Source organism: Camelus ferus, chromosome 25 (assembly GCF_009834535.1).
Source record: "Camelus ferus isolate YT-003-E chromosome 25, BCGSAC_Cfer_1.0, whole genome shotgun sequence".
In the NCBI taxonomy this organism is placed as follows: domain Eukaryota; kingdom Metazoa; phylum Chordata; class Mammalia; order Artiodactyla; family Camelidae; genus Camelus; species Camelus ferus.
In genome coordinates, this window is record NC_045720.1 from 30,650,667 (window position 1) to 30,671,608 (window position 20,942).

Below are 20,942 nucleotides of genomic sequence, written 5' to 3' on the forward strand. Positions count from 1 at the left end.
TCATTTTTCCTCCTTCAATAAGTTACTTAACTTCTCCGGATTCAGCCTGTTAATCTGTAAAGTGGAGATAATAGTTGATACAGGGTTGTTGAGAGAAAGAAGTACCGGAAGGCAGGAAATAGCTTCAAATTTGTGACTCAGGGTTCTTGCTGTCCCTCGTGCAAATGGAGGGTAGAGCAGGGCTCCCGGGAGGAGCTAGAGGTAGTGTTGCTCCAGTGATGAGGCCATAATTGTCCTACAAGGTGATTTTCTTTTTCACTTGTTCTCTAATAGTGTCTCAGTCGTGAACAAGGTATTCAGTGGATCAAAAAAGAAAGACTTCCAGCATTTCTGGAAAGTGATTGCTACTTTGAATACAGGTATTATAGTCTCATCACTACACATATTTTTAAATGCTTTGTATTTTTCCACCTAAAATCATTTCTCTGTACTTTCTTAATAAAATTGTATACCTTGAAACCGATTGGAGTTTGTATTCCACTTGCTATAATATAAGAGTGATAAAGCATTGGTGAAAATCATTTAACTTTTCCAAAGAGATTTCACAAAAGCAGTGCCTAACAAATGTACTTCAGTTCTGCTTCTGTGATCATTATATTTAAAATCTTTTCTATTTGTGGCGAAGGTATTTATGTGGAGGGTGTTAAAAAATAAACATGAGAGTCATGAAAAAGAATGTTGTAGTGCAGGGCCAAGTTTTCCTTTTGTGTCCCCTGACTTTTAAAGTTTAAGTACCTAAACATTATGAAATTTTACTAAAACTTGACCTTTGCTTAGAACAACCATCTTTTAAAATAAAAATAAAATAAAATGGAATAATCATTTAAAAAATAACAGAATGATTATTAATTAATTTATTAGCAGTTCTATGAATAAGCCATCAGTTTTAGCAGATCCTAAGAGAATCATCCTGCAGAGTTAGGAAGGGAGGTTGGCTTGAATACATAAAATAAAATTTTGGGTTTTTTTTCCTGAATTCTACTATATTTGAAACTTACTTCAAGTTTGTATGATTTCTACAATGCAGGTTAGCCAAATTGGTTTCACAAGTAAGATGGAGTGAATCAGGCATGAACATCATACTAGGTACAGATTTTAATCCCTGGGTCCTGAAAAAACCACCCAGTCCACCACCTCCTGTTGTTGAAGACGACAATGTTATGATTCTGAAAAAGTTCTACATTTCTCTTGGCGAGGTAAAAGTGTGACTGTTTCTTTGTGACGTGGCACTTCAGTGAAGCTTCTCATTTTAGGGACATGAATTTCATTTGTACCACTTGACTAGGAAGATGATTTCAAATACCTATTTTATGCTGACCCATTTGCCCTACACTCTTTCACTTGAAATGTAATTAGAATTATTATCCTCATGGAGAGGATATTATCCTCAAGGAGAAATGCCGGATGGAAGAATGTGCCCAGTGTCACCTGGAAAGCAAGGGTTTCATCGTTCATTCCAAATTTTTTATTATTTGGGTTCTCTAATTTTTGATAAATTGGGTTTTCTCCTCCCTATTGTCCAGATTATTCCTCAGTAATGAAGTACCTTACTGTTTAACTGCTGTCGGGTAAATCTGTCCTCCGTGATTGGAGAGTGTTGGGTTGTATGAGTACGTTTGAAGAGATATAACCTAGAATCAAGTGTTGGAGAAACATGGTATAGTGAAAATTGCTGTTTGATCTCTGGCCTTGCTGGGGAGGAGAATTTTTCCTTCTACCCTTCTAGGTTCTTTGGCTGGTCTGATAATGAAATTGGCGTAAGACAGAGTAACAGGAGAAAAGCAGATGTAATTTCATATGTATGGGAGTCCTATGAGAATATGAGGCCCACGAGCAAGTTGAGCAGTGAGGCTGATGTGCCCTCTTCAGCTAAGGAAGGGGGTAGGGGCCTGGGGCTTCAAAGGGGAGGCGGGTAATTCACGGGAGGGTAAGAAGAGCAGACCTTTGGTAATTAGATGTTTGCCTGCCTACAGATAGGTCGATCAGATAAAAGTTATCTCTGGCAATAGTCCTCTCTGAGCCAGGCCTCCTGTCTAAGTTCTTTTGCGTAGTTAAGAGAGAGGTGGAAGTTTTTCTTGAGTCTGCTGGGTCTTGATTGTCTTCAGCTCACAATAATCCACATGCCAAAGTGGCACATTTTGAGGTCACATATTCTGCTTCTCTTTAGCCTCTAATTTTCACATCTTCTGTCTGAGAACACATTTCCAAAATAGAGTTCTTTACAAACCAAGAATTGCAAATATGTGGCCCATGTGTTGCTTTTCTCCTACTCTCCATTCATGACAGACATTGCTAATCAATCATGGCAATTACCCTGCTGAGCTAGGACTTGGCTCCAAATTCTTGTCAACACGACACTCTAGGCAGGCACTTCCAATTGATCAAAGATGTCATACAAGACAAAAACTATTTGCCATCTCTGTTGGAATAGATATCCTTATCTTATCTTGCTTTTAACATTTTTTTTTTCTGTGTAAGCTCCTATTTAATTTTGTAGTTTGGCATTTCTATTGGTAATATTTGGCAAAAATGTTAAAAATTATGCCAGTCCCAGTATTTCCTCTGAAAGATGCTTGGAGATGTACTGAAGGCATATTTTCCTTCTCTCTTATCCTTATTTTTAAGTATTTTTTCTCTTAACTTACGTATTATAATAATGTCAGGAATGTCAAAAATATATACTGATCAATATAGAGTACAGAGATCAATAAACATGCAAAGGAAATAATCAGTCTAGTGGAGTAAGTTCTGATTCCTCACTTGTAAATTGAATCAGATCTAAGAGAATGAAAACGCAGGCTAGTTTACTTTTGCTATTTTCTGTGATGAAAAAAATCTCATTTCTGTTGACTCGAGTCATGCTTTAACTATATATTATCCTTTTAATAGCTTTTGAACTTTGAGAATTCAGTGTTCTTTGGGTTCTTAAGTCATTAAACCGTGACTATTAAATAGGGGTTAATCTTTATGATAATTGGTAATATTTCTTTGAGTCTTCAGTTTTACTGTGTAAACACAAACAGTTGACCCATCTTTTAAGAATATAAAGTGGAATAATTAACTGCTTTTATGTTTGACTAACTACTTCTTTCTCCCCTGTCTTCATCATTTTTTGTGCAGTTGAAATAGCAAGGACTCTTGTATGTTAGTCTCTCTCAATTCCTTGAAAGTTCCTTAATTATTTTGGCTTCCTCTCAGTGCTTAGGATACTGCTTGGAATAGAATAGTCATTCAATAAATATTTTGAATGAGCATGTTATTGATAATAAATGACTTGGCTTTGGAGGAAGGAGAAGAGGAAACAAAAGGAAATTAGATTCAAAGCTTTTATCTAGCCAGGAAACCTTACCTTGAAGAGGGGCAGTGACTACACAGATGGCACCTGTCACTTCTCTCTCTTGCTTTTGGTCTTACTGTGTGGCCTAACTTGTCTTGCTAATTCTGCATAATGACCAGGGAACTGTATCTACTCCATTTGAGCCCTGCCTCCTTTGTGAATGTTCCTTGGGTGAAGGGGCAACCAGCTGACTCAGTTGGAGAAAGAAGAAATGAGAGCAGTGCTGGGCACTGCCTTCTCTGCTTCGGTTGAATAACTTGGGTTATCCCAGAAAGATAGGTGAGGATATTACCCAGAGAAGTAGAAAGAGGAATTTTCCCAAGAAATCTGAGATGGGGTTTCTTAGGACTGGGGTCCTAAAAGCTGCGGGTCAGTTTGGGAATTGGGTCAGCTGGCTCAAGAGTACACAAAAGAAAGGAGCAACTGAAAACTCCATCCAGGGGCAGGTGAGTCAGGAATCAGCCTTCAGGAAGCATCCAATCCAAGCCAAGTCAGGAAAACAGAATCTAAGACAAAGGGGCAGATGAGCTTAGAGAGGTTTCCAGTGCTACTGAGAGTAAATTTTTGTCATATTATGGACACATTGTTAAAAACACTGAGCCAGGCCAGACAGAATCGGGGGCATGAAATAATTGGGAAAGTTGTAAATGGGAACAGCTGGCAAAAGATGCATCCAAAGACTGATGAGCCATGGTGACTGCTCAAGTTAAAGTTAGATGGCATGAGCTTGTAGTGATTACAGGAGGCAAGGTTACATGCTTCTGGGGGCAGAGTAAAGAATGTGATGAGTATTGCGCTCACCTTTTTCCTTTGGTCATCTCATGCGAAAATAATCTTGATTGAAATTTCCTTACCACTATTTGCAGCTAATGAATCTTTCTGTATACAACATTCTTCTCTTTCATGGCATAATTTTTTGTTTACATATTGTACTATGCAAATGACATATTATCATAATGACTTGTCCAGGTTTGTGATTGGAAGAATACTGCTAATCTTATGTTAAACAAATGTGCTCCTTTCTTTGTAGGCCTCGTATACTCAAACAAAAGATTGGTTTACATTAGCAAAACAGAGTCAGCAAACAGTATCAACCTTTTCATTACCATCTTGTGTGCTCCACAATAAAATTGAATCACCAGTTATTTCATCTGTTTCTGGTAAGCAGAAAAGGACGAGAATGACTTTAAAACTGCTCTTTAAGCCTCTTTTGTTATTGTTCTAAACTTATAGCATGACACTTAGTGGATAGGGAGAAAAATTGCCTCCCCCCAACTTTACTTTTTACTGTTTTTCAAGAGACAGCTTGGTATAGTGAAAAGAGCGTGAGTTTAAACCCAACTCTGATATTTATTAGCTTGTGACTTTTGTAAATTATTCCACTTCTGGGAGTCTTGCTTTGTCATCTGTAAGATTAAAATAATGATATATACATACTAAATGCATAGAAAATGCCTGGCCTAGTGTTTGGTATCTAATAGACAGTCAATAAATGTTTGTCTTTATTTCCTATCACAGTTTACAAATTCTTATTAAGCCTTTGAAATAGAATACAACCCTTCTCTCCTCCCGAAAGTGAATAGTGATTCATGGAACTTGAGTTTTCCTTCTTTTTTTAAGTTCAGACTATTTTTCACCTTGAAAAGCAGATAAATTTCTACTGTGGGGATACAAACTTTTCTTAAATAAAAGGAACCTTCCAGAAATGAGAGTGATTAACATGTATAATTTGCTAGGCAAAAAAGGAAATCTAGCAATGTGATTCAGGAGGGGAACTCAGCAGTTCAGTGATAGTTCTTACATGTTTCCTTTGAGAAGTATAAGCCACCTCCAGGGGTAAGTCTGGATTCTCTGGAACTGAACCTAAATCCAGGTAAAGAGGACAATAACCTTCCTAATTGAAAATAGCTGAATTTATGGATTTCTTACTATCTCCCCCAATAGTAAAGCAGGAAATTGGAGAGTAAAGGTAGTCAACAGGAAGAGAAAGGTGAGCAGGAAGGTGGTGAGCAGAAATGCTGGCCTTCGCTCTGCCTCCGCGTCGGTGGGGTTGAGTGGAGACTCAGTATCCTTTCACAGGTTTATGAGAATCTTATCTTAATATTGGCAAAATTTGATATATTTATCTTCAATAAAAATTGTGGTGAAACATTTCCGGTTCACTGAGATTTGAAATCTCTTACTGAGAAAATTGAGCATGCACATCAAGGTTTGCCATGAGAAGTGAAGTATTGATATCAGATATTTCACTGATTTCTGAAAGACAGAAAATAGGAGCTAGACTGTATCTTTAGAAAAGATGTAAAAACATTCCGTTTCTATTTGTAAGCCTTCAGAAGGGCCTTATGCAATTTTGTAATTTTTAATGATAGTTTGTAAGTGTAGTAGTAATTGAATCTTTCTGATAAAATAGTGAATTTTAAAAAAATTACTAATATGACTCCAGTTCTGATCCTTCGTCTCATCATCGATGGTGGCTTATTTTATTTTACCATATACATGAAATATTAAAGCACTGTAATTATTTGATGTACACATTCTAATTCTTTAATAGATTTGGCATTTATATGTTGACATTCTCTATCAGCCTGAACTATTGCATTTTAAAAGTGGTATAATGTCTTTTTGGAGATCCTCTTTATTAGGGATATCAAATATTTAGTTCATCTGCCACCATTATCCCCTTTCGCGTCCAGGGAAGACATGGCTAATCCCTGTTGGCAGTTTTTTCTCTGCTGGTCCCAAATGTGGGACCAGAAGTTTAGAACTCCTCACAACATAGGTCCCTGTGGTCACTAACTGTATTAAACCCATTTGCCATCCTAGCTCTATAACATCCAGTTAGTAATTTAAAAAATTTTTACATTCATACCTCACCTAATAGCCTTTTATGATTTAATACAGAGAGTTTTATCTTTGATGATGGAGTTCACCCCAGGACGAAAAAGGACCCATCTAAAGCCACTAGATTAATTTCTGAATTTGAAGAAGATGGATCTGTATCTCTACAAGACACTCCTTCTCAAGCTCTTCTGAGGATATACCTTGAAAAGCAACAGGATGTTGAAGAAAGCCTCATATTGCATTTCTCAACATGTGAAGAATTTTTAAAATCTTATATAACTTTTATTTTGAGGGTGGCAATTCATCAAATTCTTGGAGTTCCGCTCAGAGAAAGCCCAGATTATATAAATTTCAACCATGTAACAGAAGTGGAGCTTGATGAGTATTTGGGGCCTACCTCTGGCAGGAATGTTTTGCTAAGTGAAATGGCTCAAGCCACAACGGAAAAGTTAGAAGAAATGTTAGAACAAGGAATTTCAAAAACTGACAGCATTGGACCAGAAGGCAGGGCTGACTGGTGTGTTTCTCACAAAACTTATGACATTGGCAATAGAAAGGAGTTCGAAAGATTTAAGAAATTTATAAAAGGTACTTTGGGGGAGAGATACTGGTGGCTATGGATGGATATTGAGAGGTTAAAAGTTCTTAAGGATCCTGGAAGACGTCAAAGGTATTTCTATTTTTTTTTTTTTGTCAATGGTTTTAAAACTAAAGAATGTTAGTTTGAGTTATTTAAGCACAGGCAGAAAGCCTGAAATAATATATAAATGTAATTTATACTTTTATAGAAATGAATAATAAGATTTATTTTATTATAATATTGATTTCACTAGTTCTGTGATTTCATAGCTTTCAGATGCTAATAGTAGCAATTATTTGTTGTTAAACATAATGTTTCTCCCCATAGATTCTAAACTTACTTTCAGATTAATCATTCTATTTTATTTTTATAATATTCCAATGATAGATTTTTATTGAAAAAAATGATCAGTTATATGACCACAGTGGCATAAGATACCTTACATGAAAGATATCTACTACAGTTCCTAGCAGTGTGCTTGATTTAACAAATTCTATGCTCTTTAGGTGGATGCCGCCTAGACATTTCGTACCTGGATGAGTTCATTTCCACTAGATAGCATGCTATATGCCCTCTAGAGAGCCTTGTAAAGGTCTGCCGGGGGGGGGGGGGTGCAGGTCTTTGGCTGCTTCATATGTTTTGGGTCATTGTAAGTCTTAAGAACCTTAAGAGGACCCTGTTTTAGGAGAGTCTTTATTGTCTGTGTTCTCTGGATCTTCTGTGAAACAGCTCAGCTAGAGTAGACTTCTTCCCATTTAAGGGTTTGACTGAGTATGTTCTCGTGACTGGGCTATTCCAGTTATCTCAGTGGCGTTCAGATCAGAAAGCTTATTGTTGTACATAGTTACAAGAGCAGGAGTTACCAAATGGTTGATTATGAAGCATGACCTGATTGATCCTGGGGTGGAAGGCCACTACCACTTTCCAAGTCACGTTAGGGAAGGTATTATGCAAGCCACCTACACCGGTTCTTTAGAATTAATGCTGTATTAGTTCTATTGTTGCAGTAATAAATTACCACAAACTCAGAGGCTTAAAGCAGCACAAATCAATTCTCTTACAGTGAGAAAGTTAGAAGTCTAAGATGGGTATGAAGGCTGCAGTCCTTCTGGACACTCTGGAGGAGAAGCTATTTCCTTGCCTTTTCTAGCTTCTGAGGCCACCTGCTTGGTTCATGGCCCCTTCTTCCATATTCAAAGCCGGCAGCATAACGTCATCTCTCCTCTCTGACCTCTGCTTCTGTCTCACATCTTTTCTCTCTCACTTCTGCCTCCTTCTTAGAAGGACACTTATGATTACATTAGGGCCAACTGAATAATCCGGGATAATCTCCTCAAAATCCTAATCACATCTGCAGAGTCCCTTCTGTCATGTAAGGTGATAGTCTTAGGTTCTGGAGATTAGGATACTGCCATCTTTGCAAGGCCGTTTGTTGTCCAGCCTACCAGAAATACCCTTCCCATTTCCATACCTATGAGAAATATTTGTATCTCCACATCGGTACCCCTGTAACTCACTTCTGGTTTTAAGATAGTTCATTACTTGTCTGAAACATTTTGGAAGTGAAAATATTTGGCTAGTTGAATATTGCATCAATGTGTATATGTTTTATTTCAGACATCTTGAGAAGATGAAAAAGTGCTATCTGGTGAGCAGTGGAGATTGCTACCTTTCTGCAGAAATCTTATCAAAATTTAAACTGCTAGATGGATCTCAGTGGAACGAAGGACACTTAAAAAACATTCAGTCTGAGGTTGTAAAACCCTTACTTCTTTATTGGTAAGAAAAATAAAGTGAATCAAAGTTATTTGCTTTCACTTTTCTTAAGCTAGTTACAAGTTATACTTTTTTTGTCTTAAGGATATATTATATATGGAAATTTGAAATGACAAGATTATTGTATCTTTGGCCTTCCTTAAAGTATCTATCCTTTAGATAGTGGGAGTTTGGGGACCTTTAAATCCATAATAAGACTGGAGAGTACTTAAGCTCCTTTTTAACTTTGTGAGCCCGTCCTTCTACACCTGATGTTTTTTATGCTCAGTATCTTGTCAAATTGATGTGTGTGTCTGTGTGTGTACATGTAGCTAGAGTTAGATTTATCATCTCAATAAACATTTTTGAGCACTTACTGTAGGCTAAGTGCTGTGCTACAGATACAAAGGTAAAACATGGTCAAGTCTAGTGATTCTAGTCTAGTGGGAGGAACCTGCATGTGAAATGAGTATAATACAGAAAGTGTGGTGAATGCACAGGATACAGAGAAGGAGTAATATTTCCCCTGGGACTCAAGGGACACTAAGCAAGAAAAAGAGAATGGACCTAGAGAAGAAATGTGTGTCATGTGAGGATCAGTGAGTTGTCCATTGTGGCCATGATGGATCTGATTGTGTCACTTCTCTGCTCTGAATCTTTCAATAGTTACCCCAAAGCTTTCAGTATAAAGTTCAGATTCCTTAAGTTAGCAAATGAGGTCATTATGATTTGTCCCTTGCCTACTCTTCTAGCATTATCTCCCATCTAGGATTTCCAGATTTCTTGTATACTTTGTATTTTTCCATATATAGAGAGAATATTCTTTTTCTCTTTCTTTCTTTAAAAACTTCTATTCTTAAATATTTAAGACATGCAGAAAGGTATAAATTATACTATAGTAGGCACCTACTATGTACAAACTACCAAACTTAATAAAATATTAATCCAGTACAAGCTTTCATTTTTAAGTTAACTTTTCATTTTGAAATAATTGTAGATTCATATGCAGTTATAATAATACAAAGAGATTCTGTATACCTTTCACCCAGTTTTCCTCAGTGATAACATCTTGAATAACTGTAGTATAATATTGCAGTGAAGAAATTGACATTGATATAACTCACTAATCTTTTTTTCATTTTTTCACCAGTTTTACATGCATTTATGTCTATGTGTGTATAGTTAGTTCTGTATAATCATGCATTTTCCATTACAGTCAAGATACAGAGCAGTTGCATTACCGCAAACATCCCTTGTGTTGCCCTCTTACAACCATACCTACCTCTTTCCTTTCCCCCTTTCTTTCCATCTCTAACTCCTAGAAACTACTAATCTATTATATAAATGAAATAATACAATATGTAATTTGGGGGATTATTTTTTTCATTCAGCATAATTCACTTGAGATCCATCCAAATTGTTGTGTGTATCAATAGTTCTTTTTCATTGCTGAGTAGTAGTCTATTGTATGGATGTTATACATTCATTCACCTATTGAAGGACATTAGGGTTGTTTCCAGTCTTTTGATGTTACTAGTAAAGCAACTATGAACATTCATGTACAGTTTTCTGCATGAACATGTCTCCTCTGGGATGAATGTGCAAGAGTGAGATTAATGGGTCATATAGTAAGTCTGTTTTTAGTTTCAAAAGAAACTGCCAAACTAGTTTTCCAAAGGTGATGTCCCCTTTTACATTCCCACCAGCAGTGCATAAGTGATCCAGTTTCTCTGCATCGTTGCAATGCTTAATGTTGTCACAGTTTTCTTTTTTAGCCATTCTACTAAGTGTGTAGTGATATCTCATTATAGTTTTACTTTGCAGTTCTCCAATTGTTAATTACACTGAACATCTTTGTATGTACTTATATTCCATTTGCATATCCACTTCAGTGAAATACCTGTTTTATCTATTTTCTAACTGGATTGTTTTCTTTATTCTTATTGATTTTTACAGTTATTTTTATATTCTGGGTACTAGTCATTAGTTAGATATATAGTCTGCATATATTTTCTCCCAGTCTTTAAACTTCTTAAAAGGTTCTTTCAGAGCTCCTGGGTTGGTGAGCACGTAGAGGTGCTGGGAAGGTGGTGCATCCACAGCCCTTGCCCTGTGCATTTCTTCTATCTGGCTGTCTCTGTGCTATATCCTTTAACAAAAAGCCAGTAATCTACATTAAGCAAACAAGTAAAATATTGTAGATAATGGGAATCAGAATTCTCATCAGTGTGGAAGAGAGTTACAAATGTGTCAGAGAACAGACTGAATCCTGTGGTGATGAACTGGAATTAGAGGTGCAAACGGAAAATACATCTTGCACAAGCTCAAGTTACCATACTCAATTGTGAAGACTAATACACTGAAAAAACAGGACAAATCAAACAGGCCATGCAGACAAGAAAAAAACAACTTGTGAGAGAAAGTCTAAGGTTAATTGTGTGTGAAATTTTCCCTGGTGGAGGGGAGTGTATTGGGGGGCTCTCTAAATGAAGATTTCCACAGAAGTTTTACTCCAAATGTTTCATTAGAATAGAGGCAATTATCCTCTTGGGCCAAGTTTATTCAACGAATACAACTTTTCTATGTCAAATGTTGCTGCCTGCACCTACTATTAAGAATAAATATAACCGTATCTTAAGGACCAAAAAAAAAAAAGGTTTTTTAATAGAGCAAAATTTAAAAATTTGTTGAGATCCAGTTTTTCAGCTCTTCCTTTTATGGATTATACCTTTAGTGTTAAACATAAGAACTCTTTGCCTAGTGCTGTATTCTGAAGATTTTCTTCTTTGTTTTTTCTAAAAGCTTTGTAATTTTATGTTTTACATTTAGATCTGTGGTCCATTTAGAGTTAATTTTTATATAAGGTATGAAGTTTAGGTCAAGATTGAGTTATGGTTTCTTTTTTTAATTGCTTATTGATATCTAATTGCTCATCCTCATTTATTGAAAAGCCTGTTTTTCCTCTTTCTTTGTTTTACATTAACGTACAGTAAAAGCGAATTATATAGATTCACATAACCAACCACCATGACAATCAATGTACAGTTATCCTCCTAAGAAACTCTCAGACTTCTCTTTTGTCATTATACACTTTCTTCACTCCTAACTAAAGCCTGGCAGCCACGAATCTGTTCTTTGCCATTATAGTTTTGTCTTTTTCAGAATGTCATAAATTAAGTTATACAGTATTAACTTTTGATATGCATTTTTCTAGTAATTAGTGATGTTGAGCATCTTTTCATGAGATACTTCCTTCTTCCTCTCACCACACACCAATATCATGCAGGTCTTATGGCTGATTGTCTGTTCCCACCTGCTTGTATTTTGGTGTTTGTAAAGATACTTTATTTTATGAAGGTTTTGTTGCAAGTGTTGTCCATGAGTTTTGGTTTTGCTGTCTAGTTGTGCTGTCTCTTTTTATGATGGGATTCTGAGAGGTAAAAAAACAATATGACTGACAGTGCCATTTCCCCAGAATCCTCTCTTACCTTTTTTCTTGATCTAGCTAAACCCTGCGTATTCTTTAAAATTCAAACTAAAACATGAACAACCTATGTAATCACCATGCTGGCTGAGAAATAAAGCATTGCCAAGACCCTTGAAGGTGCCTTCCTAATCACAACATCCTCACTCCCATCTTGACTTTTGTGATTATCATCGTGCTTTTCTTTATAGTTTTACCAACCGTGTATGCAAATAAATCCCTAAATGTATGTTTTTATCAACCTGTTCTACAGCTTTATAAAATGGAATCATGTTGCATGCAATCTTTTGTGTCTTCTATCAGCAGTATATTTGTAAGATTTGTCTGTAACTGTATTTAAGAGTTTTATTACTTTTTCTTGTTGTATAGAGTATTCCAGTACGTGACTATACCATAACTTACTGGCTATTTCTAACATTTGTGGTGTTTTCTCTTTTCATAATTACAAGCAGTGCTGTACACATATCCATTTTTCCAAAGTAGTTGTAACGCTTTGTACTTCCACTAACAGAATATGAGAGTACTCATTGCAACAAATCCATGATGACCTTTAATATTTTCAGATTTAAAAATTTTTGCCTGTGTGTTTGGTATGTCATTGGTGTATTGTGTTTTTAACTTGCATTTTCCGGATTATTGGTGAGATTGATAACCTTTTCAGTGTTTATTGGTCACTTGGATTTCAACTTTCTTGAATTGCCTGTTTATCTTCTTTGACCAAGTTTCCATTGGTAGATACATAAATTGACTGATAGACACACACACACGTATAAACACGTACATAAATGTATATATATGTTTACACACACAGTTCCTTGGATACAGTTCCTTTAGTGGTATTATGTGACAGATATCTTTTCCCACTCTAGGGCTTGAGAACTAAGACGTGTACAATCAATGTACATGAAAACTGGTATGACAGAAGCATGAAAAAATCCAATACCAGTTTAGCACTGACTGTGAAATGTAGTCTACAATATTTGATGAATTCACATAGTGGCTAATAAGAAATTAATGCAATGAATGAAATTTAGAATGCAAGGTTAAATTAGTAGGGGTTAGTAGGGACTTATGGGGTCATATGAATATACTGTGGTGATGGGAATCAGAAATTGAGGTACCTAGATTTCTTTTCCAGCACATGTATGATTTATTTGATAAGGATCTTGTAGATATGCCCACTTGTTAGCATGAAAATGAGATAATTTCAGATACTTCCAAGTCTGCAAGTAAAGGTTTTGAAATATAGTGTAAAATGACCATGCAGATCTTTACAAGGTGTTTTCTGATCCTAAACTAATCGTGGACTTTGGAGTCTCTTCCACCCATAATCTGTGTTCACATCAGGGAAGTATCTACTTTCTTCCTATTTTAAAGGGAAGCACTATGGAGTGGGAATTAGTCTTTGGGCCATCCAAACTCAGGGGGAAAACCTAGTCCAAGATGCAATTAACAGGCCCTGGCAGCTGAAGTTAACCCTGTAGCCAGTATAGAGTTAGCCTACAGACTGAGTACCAGAATGTCCATCCAAGTAAGTGCGGCCTTGATATTGTGCCAGACATCCTCTTTCCTAAATTTCTGGCAGTAGTGTTGGTCTTTCATGTATATAAATTGTTGTAAAATTAATTCTTACTTTCAAGTTTAAAGCTTGAAAACAGATCATATGAATTATAACCCTCTTTAGTAGTATACTTAAGCATTATAAAAATGTTTATATATATGCATTTAAGTGAAAGCAAGTTTATTTCAAGAAATGTTTATATATTTTAAATATTAATTTCATCTACCATTTTTTTAATTTTATTTTTTATTCATCCACCAGTTTTTATTTGATACTACAGATAAATTCTAAACTGCTTAAAAATGGGTCCCAGGTGCATTTTATGTTTGTTTTGCTATAAACTAAAAGTAATTTTTAAAAATTCCTTCTTCAGATAGATATATAGATTTCTTTCTCTTAATAATTTGGATATAATTTTATAAATTGTTTTTTCTTCATGCATATTGCTTCTTTATATAAGTGAATGTGACTTCAGGCAGTTGGTATAGAATAACATTTGGTTGGGGAGGGTTTAGACAACAGAAAAAGAAGGAAGTATTAGAAAGGGGTATGGAAGACTGGTTGTTGTGACCATGGGTATTACACATTTATTAGGCTTTTGATTTTTGAGGCTTGTTGCCTAATTTAACCTTAAATTTGTTTTTCCTCTACCTAGGGCACCGAGATTCTGCATTACTCATTCATCCTCAACAAAACATGCTAGTGCTGAACTGAAGTTCTGGCACCTTCGTCAAGAGAAACCAAGGAAGGATGTTGACCCTTTTCCACAAATGGCAACCCTCTTGCCATTAAGACCTAAATCGTGCATTCCACAGATATCTGAGGTACAGGCAGAGTGTACATTGATACTTTGATCTCGTTGTTAAGTTTGTAGCAAAGTACCCATGCTTGAATTTTGTACACTAGTACTTAAGTTTAATCATAAGCTCTTTTGTTATTGCTGTTAATGTACATGCTGCAACAATTAGGAAATAAGAAAACCGATGGTCTGTTCTCCACCAAGCAGCCAATGTGATCTTTTAAAAATACATGATTATGGCACTCACTTACTCAGAATTCTCTGGTTGGCCTCCTTTCTCATTCAGAATAAGAGCCAAGGACTTTACACAGCTGTCCACGCCGCTGCTAACTTCCTAACCTCATTTCCTACCACTCTTCTGTAACTGACTCCACTCCACACTGGCCTTGTTGCTGTCCTTTGAATACACCAAGCAAAAGCCTGGGAGTTGGCACTTTACTTGGAGCACTTGCCCTTCACTCACTTTGGCGTCTGCTCAAATATCACTTAATCAGAGAGGCTGTCCTTGACTCTTCTGTATAAGCACGCGTGTAGAGTAGCACTGCTACCCTCCATCACTGTCCTTTGGATCACATGATTTGTGTTTATTGTCTTTCACCTCCTACTAGAATATAAGGGACTTTTTTGTTAACTGCTTTTCCTCAGTGCCTAGAACAGTGCCCAGCACATAATAATTGCTTAATAAGTATAAATTGAACAAATAAGTGAAAAGTAGCAACAGCAAAATTAGAAAGAGTGAGAATTTTTTCACAACAAGGAAGAATAAAATAATACAAATTTTCTTCTCTTTCTGGGGAAAAAGCCCAGAAAGAGAAGAAAAATTAACCAATTTATGGAGAAGAAGTAAATAACCCTGCATGCTTTGGCACAACTACAAAATAAATGTAGCTAAGATCTGCATTTCAAAAGAGGAGAAAGTTATTAATCTTTGTAACCTTTAAAGGTGTCACCCAGTGTTAAGTGTTATTGGCCGTAGTCAACCCCTTCAGCAAAGATTACTTTATGATTAGGATATCTTATTTTTAAAAGGTAGAAAGACGTATAATATAGTTTTAAAAATTCTACGTCTACAAGTAGTGTTTTAGAGCTGGAAAGATCTTAGTTTTTCTGTCAGTGGTTTCTTAACTGTAGATACATATTAGAATCACACAGAGAGCTTTTAACCATACTGATGCCTGGGTCCCATCTTCAGAGATTCTGATTTGATTGATCTAGACTGGGTGGGAGTCATTCTGTAAAATCAGGGGGTTGGCTTAGAACTGAGGTTCCTATCCTGCCTGAACATAGAGTCACATTTTAGAAACTGCATTTTAATAAGATTCCTAGGTGGTTTGTATGCATAACACTGCTGTAGGCTAGTGGTTCTCAAACTTCAGCATACCTGAGTCACCAGACGAGCCTGGTAAGCTAGACATCCTGGGGCTCCACCTAAGGAACAAGATTTAGTAGGTCTGGGGTGGGGCCCAAGGATTTGCATTTCTAACAAGCTCCCTCTGAGGTGATCCTCTTGCTGCTGGTCTGGGGACCATTGTTAGAGTTAGTGTCACTTTAGTGAACTAATGGTGGCCTTTTTTATGTCATTTGTGCTACCTTCTTAGCCCATGTGACTTTGTCACAAGTTAATACACATCTTAAACATGTAGTGTAGAAAGTACATCATAACACATAAACAGATGGCACTTGTGCAGCATTTGAGAGGCAAGGGAGAAACAAGCGATGTATGGTTAACGAAAGGAACTTGAATGAAAGAGCAATGCCAGAGGAGTGGGGAGAGACTGGCTTGTGTGTGGTGGTATAGACAGGACTGACCTCGTCTGTTACTTCCCTTCGCTTTCTTATCATCACCGTGTGTCGTCATGGATGTTTTCTAGTTGGATAACTCATTCTGATCTCACTCTGTTTCTCCTTGGTGGAAAACTGTCCAAGGAATGGAACTCAATTCCATTTTCTTTATTTTCCTCTTTTAAAAGTTAATATATCATTTATGTACAGTAAAATTCACCTTTTTTAATGTACAAGATCTATGATTTTTGACAAATATATACATTGTGTAACTCCCATCACAATCATGATACAGAACAGCTCCTTTACCACCCCCCCACTGCCCCCCACTTCTGCTGTGTCCTTTTGTCAGTTTTTTCCCTGTCAGTTTCTTTCTGGCTTACTTTTCTAGCTTTCACCCAAGCCAGAAATCTCAGAAATTCTAACTTAGGCCATTCTCTCATTTTAAGTGTAATACACTTAAGTTTTTTTTAATACTAAAATTTTTTTCTTGTGCTAAAAAACATGACATAGAATTTAATTCACCATCTTAACCATCTGAAAGTATATACTACAGTAGTAAGTATATTTGTATTGTTGTGAAACAGATCTCCAGAACGGCTTTATTTTGCAAATTTGAAACTGTACACCCATAAAACAAATCCTCTTGTAGCCCCTGGTAACCACCATTCTACTTTGTTTCTATGAATTTGACCACTTTTAATAATCTCAGCTCCCTGTGGTCCCACTCATTTATTGAGCGTTGCTTAATGTCATGCTGTGTTATGAATTTCTAAAACAGATGTGAGCCCTGAGACATGGGAAGTGATATGTGAAATGTACTTAAGTAATTTTATTTACAGAATTCTTAAAAAAATAGTAGTGGTTGTTAGACACCTAGAGTGTATACGAGATTTTTTATTATTAGTTCTGGATAATAAAACATCACAAATATATTTCTTTCACTTCAGCAGCATATATCACATTCTAACTGAAGTTGACATGTAAGAAGTTTGTTTTTCAAATTATAAAAATAATAAAACCACTGTACATTTGGAAACTGAAGAGACAGATTACACCTGTCTCACCAGCTCCTAGACAACTGTTATTTATTTTCTCTTAGGCTTGTGAATGTTTAGCTTTAATATACTTATATTTTTGTATTCTGATAATTCCTTTTAACATCATCAGTATTTTTCCATGTGTGTCATAATTTTCATAGCTCTTACTTTTAAGTATTATATAGTGTTACATTTATGTATATCTCATACACAGTTAATTATTTCTTTCTCCTCTCTTTGGACAGTTTGTACTTTTTTGTGTTTGTACTTTTTTGATTCATGCATGTAGCATCTCATATTCTAGATTTAAATATTCACTTTTACCATAAAGAACATTTAAAAATGGGAACAATACCGATGAAAATAAAATGTCCAAAAATGAGAGGAAGTAGCCCTGTTAAGATAAAGGTGTCTTATGGACCAATGCTATCCTCATCCTTCACCCCACCACACCACCACGTGCATTCCCCACCCCGCTCCCCACATACATCCATCCACATCCACACACAGCACTAAAACCTATTCAGTTCTGGAATAAAGAAATGTTTTTTTGCAAAGTTCTTCCTCCAGGAAAGAGTCTTTTTTCACAATGATATAAGGATATACAAGCCTTTGGCTTTTTTCCCCTTATACTTTAAATAGTAGTAGGGATTTCAGCCTGCTGGTTGCATAAAAGTGGGAGTATTTTTATTCTAGCCAGAAGCATAGTAGGTGGTAGAGTGAGGGAAGAAATCGTCTAGTGATCAAAACAAATTTGAAGTGTATATGGAGAGCCATGCTTTTATTCTTTGTCCCCTTTTTCCCCCATTGTGCCCATTTTTCACTCTGTTCATTATCTTACTACTTTTTAGAAAGAAGAATCCAGTTTATTGCAACTTTCTAAATCTCCCAAGAAACCACCCAGAGTAAAAACAGCAATTCAAAAACCTTTGAAGAGTGAGTCTTTGTATCCAGTTTCTTCTAAGGAGGATGTGACTGAGAAAGGGTAGGTGCAGCTCTTTGTGTGACATGTGCTTTTCTGCAATGGTAAGATTTTTGAAGAATTTAAAAATTAAATAGAAATTGAAAACTAATTTTGGCTGTTAAGCATCCCTTGAGGTTCCATATGAGTTTTAGATGGATTTTTCTATTTTTGCAAAAAATATCGTTAGAAAGTTGATAGGGGTTGCATTGACTCTGTAGACTGCTTTGTGTAGTATTGAAATCTTAACAATATCAAGTCTTTCAATCCATGAATATTGGTATATTTCCATTGTATCCTCTAATTATTTCAGCAATGTTTGGTAGTTTTCATTATATAAGTCTTTCACCTTCTTGGTTAGTTCTGATATTGTTCCTTTTCATGCAATTTTAAATAGGATTATGTTCTTAATTTCTCCTTCTTTTTTAGTTCATTATTAGTGTGTAAAAATCAACTAATTTTGTGTAGCGATTTTGTTTCCTTCAACTTTACTAAATTCATTTATTAGTTCTAAAAGTTTTTTTGGTCAAGTCTCTAGATTTTTCTCTATAATCATGTCATCTGCCAACAATGCCAGTTTTACCTCTTCTTTCAGATTTGAGTGCCGATTATTTTCTTGCCTAGTTGCTCTGGCTAGGGCTTCCAATATACTACATTGAATAAAAATGGCAAGAGTGGGCATCCTTGTCTTGTTCCTGACCTTAGAGGAAAAGCTTTCGGCTTTTCACTGTTGAGTGTGATGTTAGATGTGGCTTTGTCATATATTGCCTTCATTATGGTAAAGTATGTTCCCTCTACGCTGACTGTGCTGAGAGTTTTACTCATGAATGGATGTTGAATTTTGTCAGATGCTGCTTCTGCATCTGTTGAGATTGATCATATGATTTTATACTTCATTTTTTTAATGTGGTATATCATATTGATTGATTTGCAGATATTAAAGCATCCTTCCATCCTTAGAGTAAGTCCCATTTGAGCATGGCGTGTGATCTTTTAAATGCATTGTTGAATTTGGTTTTTTTTTTTTTTTTGTATTTTGTTGAGGACTCTTGCATCTATGTTCGTCAGGAATTTTGGACTATGATTTTCTTTTCTTTTCTTGTAGTGCTCTTGTCTGGTTTTGGTATCAGGGTAATGCTGGCCTCATAAAATGAGTTTGCAAGTATTCTCTCCTGTTCTATTTTTTGGAGGAGTTTGAGGATTGGTATTCTTTAAATGTTGGTAGAATTCACTAGTGTAGCCATCTGGCCCTGGACTTTTTGTTTGTTAGGGGTTCTGATTATTGATTCAGATGTCCTTACTAGTAGTTGGTCTGTCCAGATTTTCTATATCTTCATGATGCTGTCTTGGTAGGCTGTATGTTTCCAGGAATTTATCCATTTCTTCCAGTTTGTCCAATTTTTGGTGTTTAATTATTCACAGTAGTCTCTTCTGATTCTCAGTATTTCTGTGTGTCAGTTGTAACATCTCCTCTTTCACTTCTGACTGTATTTATTAGTCCTGTCTCTTCTTTCCTTGGTGACCTAGCTAAAGGTTTGTCAGTTTTATCTTTTCAGAGAACCAGCTCTTATTTTCATTGATATTTTCTATTGTCTTCTTAATTTCTGTTTCATTTATTTTTGCTCTGATCTTTGTTATTTCCTTTCTTCTATCTCTGGACTTTGTTCTTCTTCTCCTAGTTCCTTGAAGAGTAAAGTTAGGTTGTTTATTTAAGATTTTTCTTATTTTTTTGATGTAGGCATTTATCCCTATGAACTTCCTTCTTAGACTACTTTTACAATATTCTGTTTTGGCATGTCATATTGCCATTTTCATTTGTTTGAAGATATTTTTGAGTTCTCTTTTGATTTTTTATTTGACCCATTGATTGTTCAGTAGCATGTTGTTTCATCTCCAGATATTTGTGAATTTTTCAGTTTTGTGATGGATTTTTAGTTTCATACCATTGTGGTCAAAAGAGATGGTTGATATTATTTTAATATTCTTAAATTTATTAAGGCTTGTTTTGTGGCCTAACATATGATCTACCTGGAGAATGTTCCGTGTGTGCTCGAGAAGAATGCATATTTTGTTGCTTTTGATAGCATGTTCTGTAAATGTCTGTTAAACCCATCTGGTCTAATGTGTGTCATTTAAGGCCAATATTTCCTTATTGATTTTCTGTCTGGATGATGTGTCCACTGATGAAAGTGGGATATTAAGTTTCCTTATTGTTGTTGTATTGCTGTCTATTTCTCTTTTTTGGTCTGTGAATTTGCTTTATATATGTAGGTGCTCGTATATTTGGCACATAAATGTTTACAAATGTTGTGTCAGAAGTATTAAGGCCTGAATCTTTGTGATTCTCTTGGCCATTCCTTTATAGTCAGTGGTGTTACAGCTCCTGACATCAAGCTTTCACATCATAAAGAATGAGGAGGGGCAATATCCATGAATCCTCTCCCTTGGTCAGGAAAGCAAGTTCTCATAGAAGCTCTGCAGCAGGCTTCATTTTATATCTCATTAGTCACAACTGCATTACATGACTACCCCTCCACGCATGGAGTCTTGATAAGTGAATGTTTAGCTTTTTAGTATTTTAGTGGTGCTCATTATAGAATCGTGCCACTGGAAATGGGTGTTGAGTTAGCCAATTCACAGTGTCTGCTACATGGGGAAGTGGAGACTAAAGCATATTGTACCTACATTTTATTTGAGAAGAACCTGAGGAACCTGCAAAGTAATCTGCTGGTGGGTTGGAGTTGGGGTAGATTGGTGTGTTGGAACAGGCACGTTTTGTGGCACTGGAAAATGAGGTTT

The 20,942-nt window shown here is 36.0% G+C and overlaps 1 protein-coding gene across 7 annotated transcripts in view; it reads left to right on the top strand.

Annotated features, from left to right (window-relative positions):
- The window catches only part of RGS22 (regulator of G protein signaling 22), a 134,366-nt gene that overhangs the window by 21,676 nt on the left and 91,748 nt on the right, over nt 1-20,942 (top strand). For all 7 annotated transcript variants that reach the window (XR_004315277.1, XR_004315278.1, XR_004315276.1 and 4 more), the window contains 7 exons: nt 274-359; nt 1,028-1,196; nt 4,368-4,497; nt 6,242-6,851; nt 8,379-8,540; nt 14,217-14,385; nt 18,034-18,167. Coding sequence is in view for 4 of the 7 variants with exons in the window: in XM_032468228.1 (XP_032324119.1) it covers nt 274-359; nt 1,028-1,196; nt 4,368-4,497; nt 6,242-6,851; nt 8,379-8,540; nt 14,217-14,385; nt 18,034-18,167 (1,460 nt within the window). In the remaining 3 variants the exon portion in view is untranslated. The remainder of the gene's footprint in view (nt 1-273; nt 360-1,027; nt 1,197-4,367; nt 4,498-6,241; nt 6,852-8,378; nt 8,541-14,216; nt 14,386-18,033; nt 18,168-20,942) is intronic.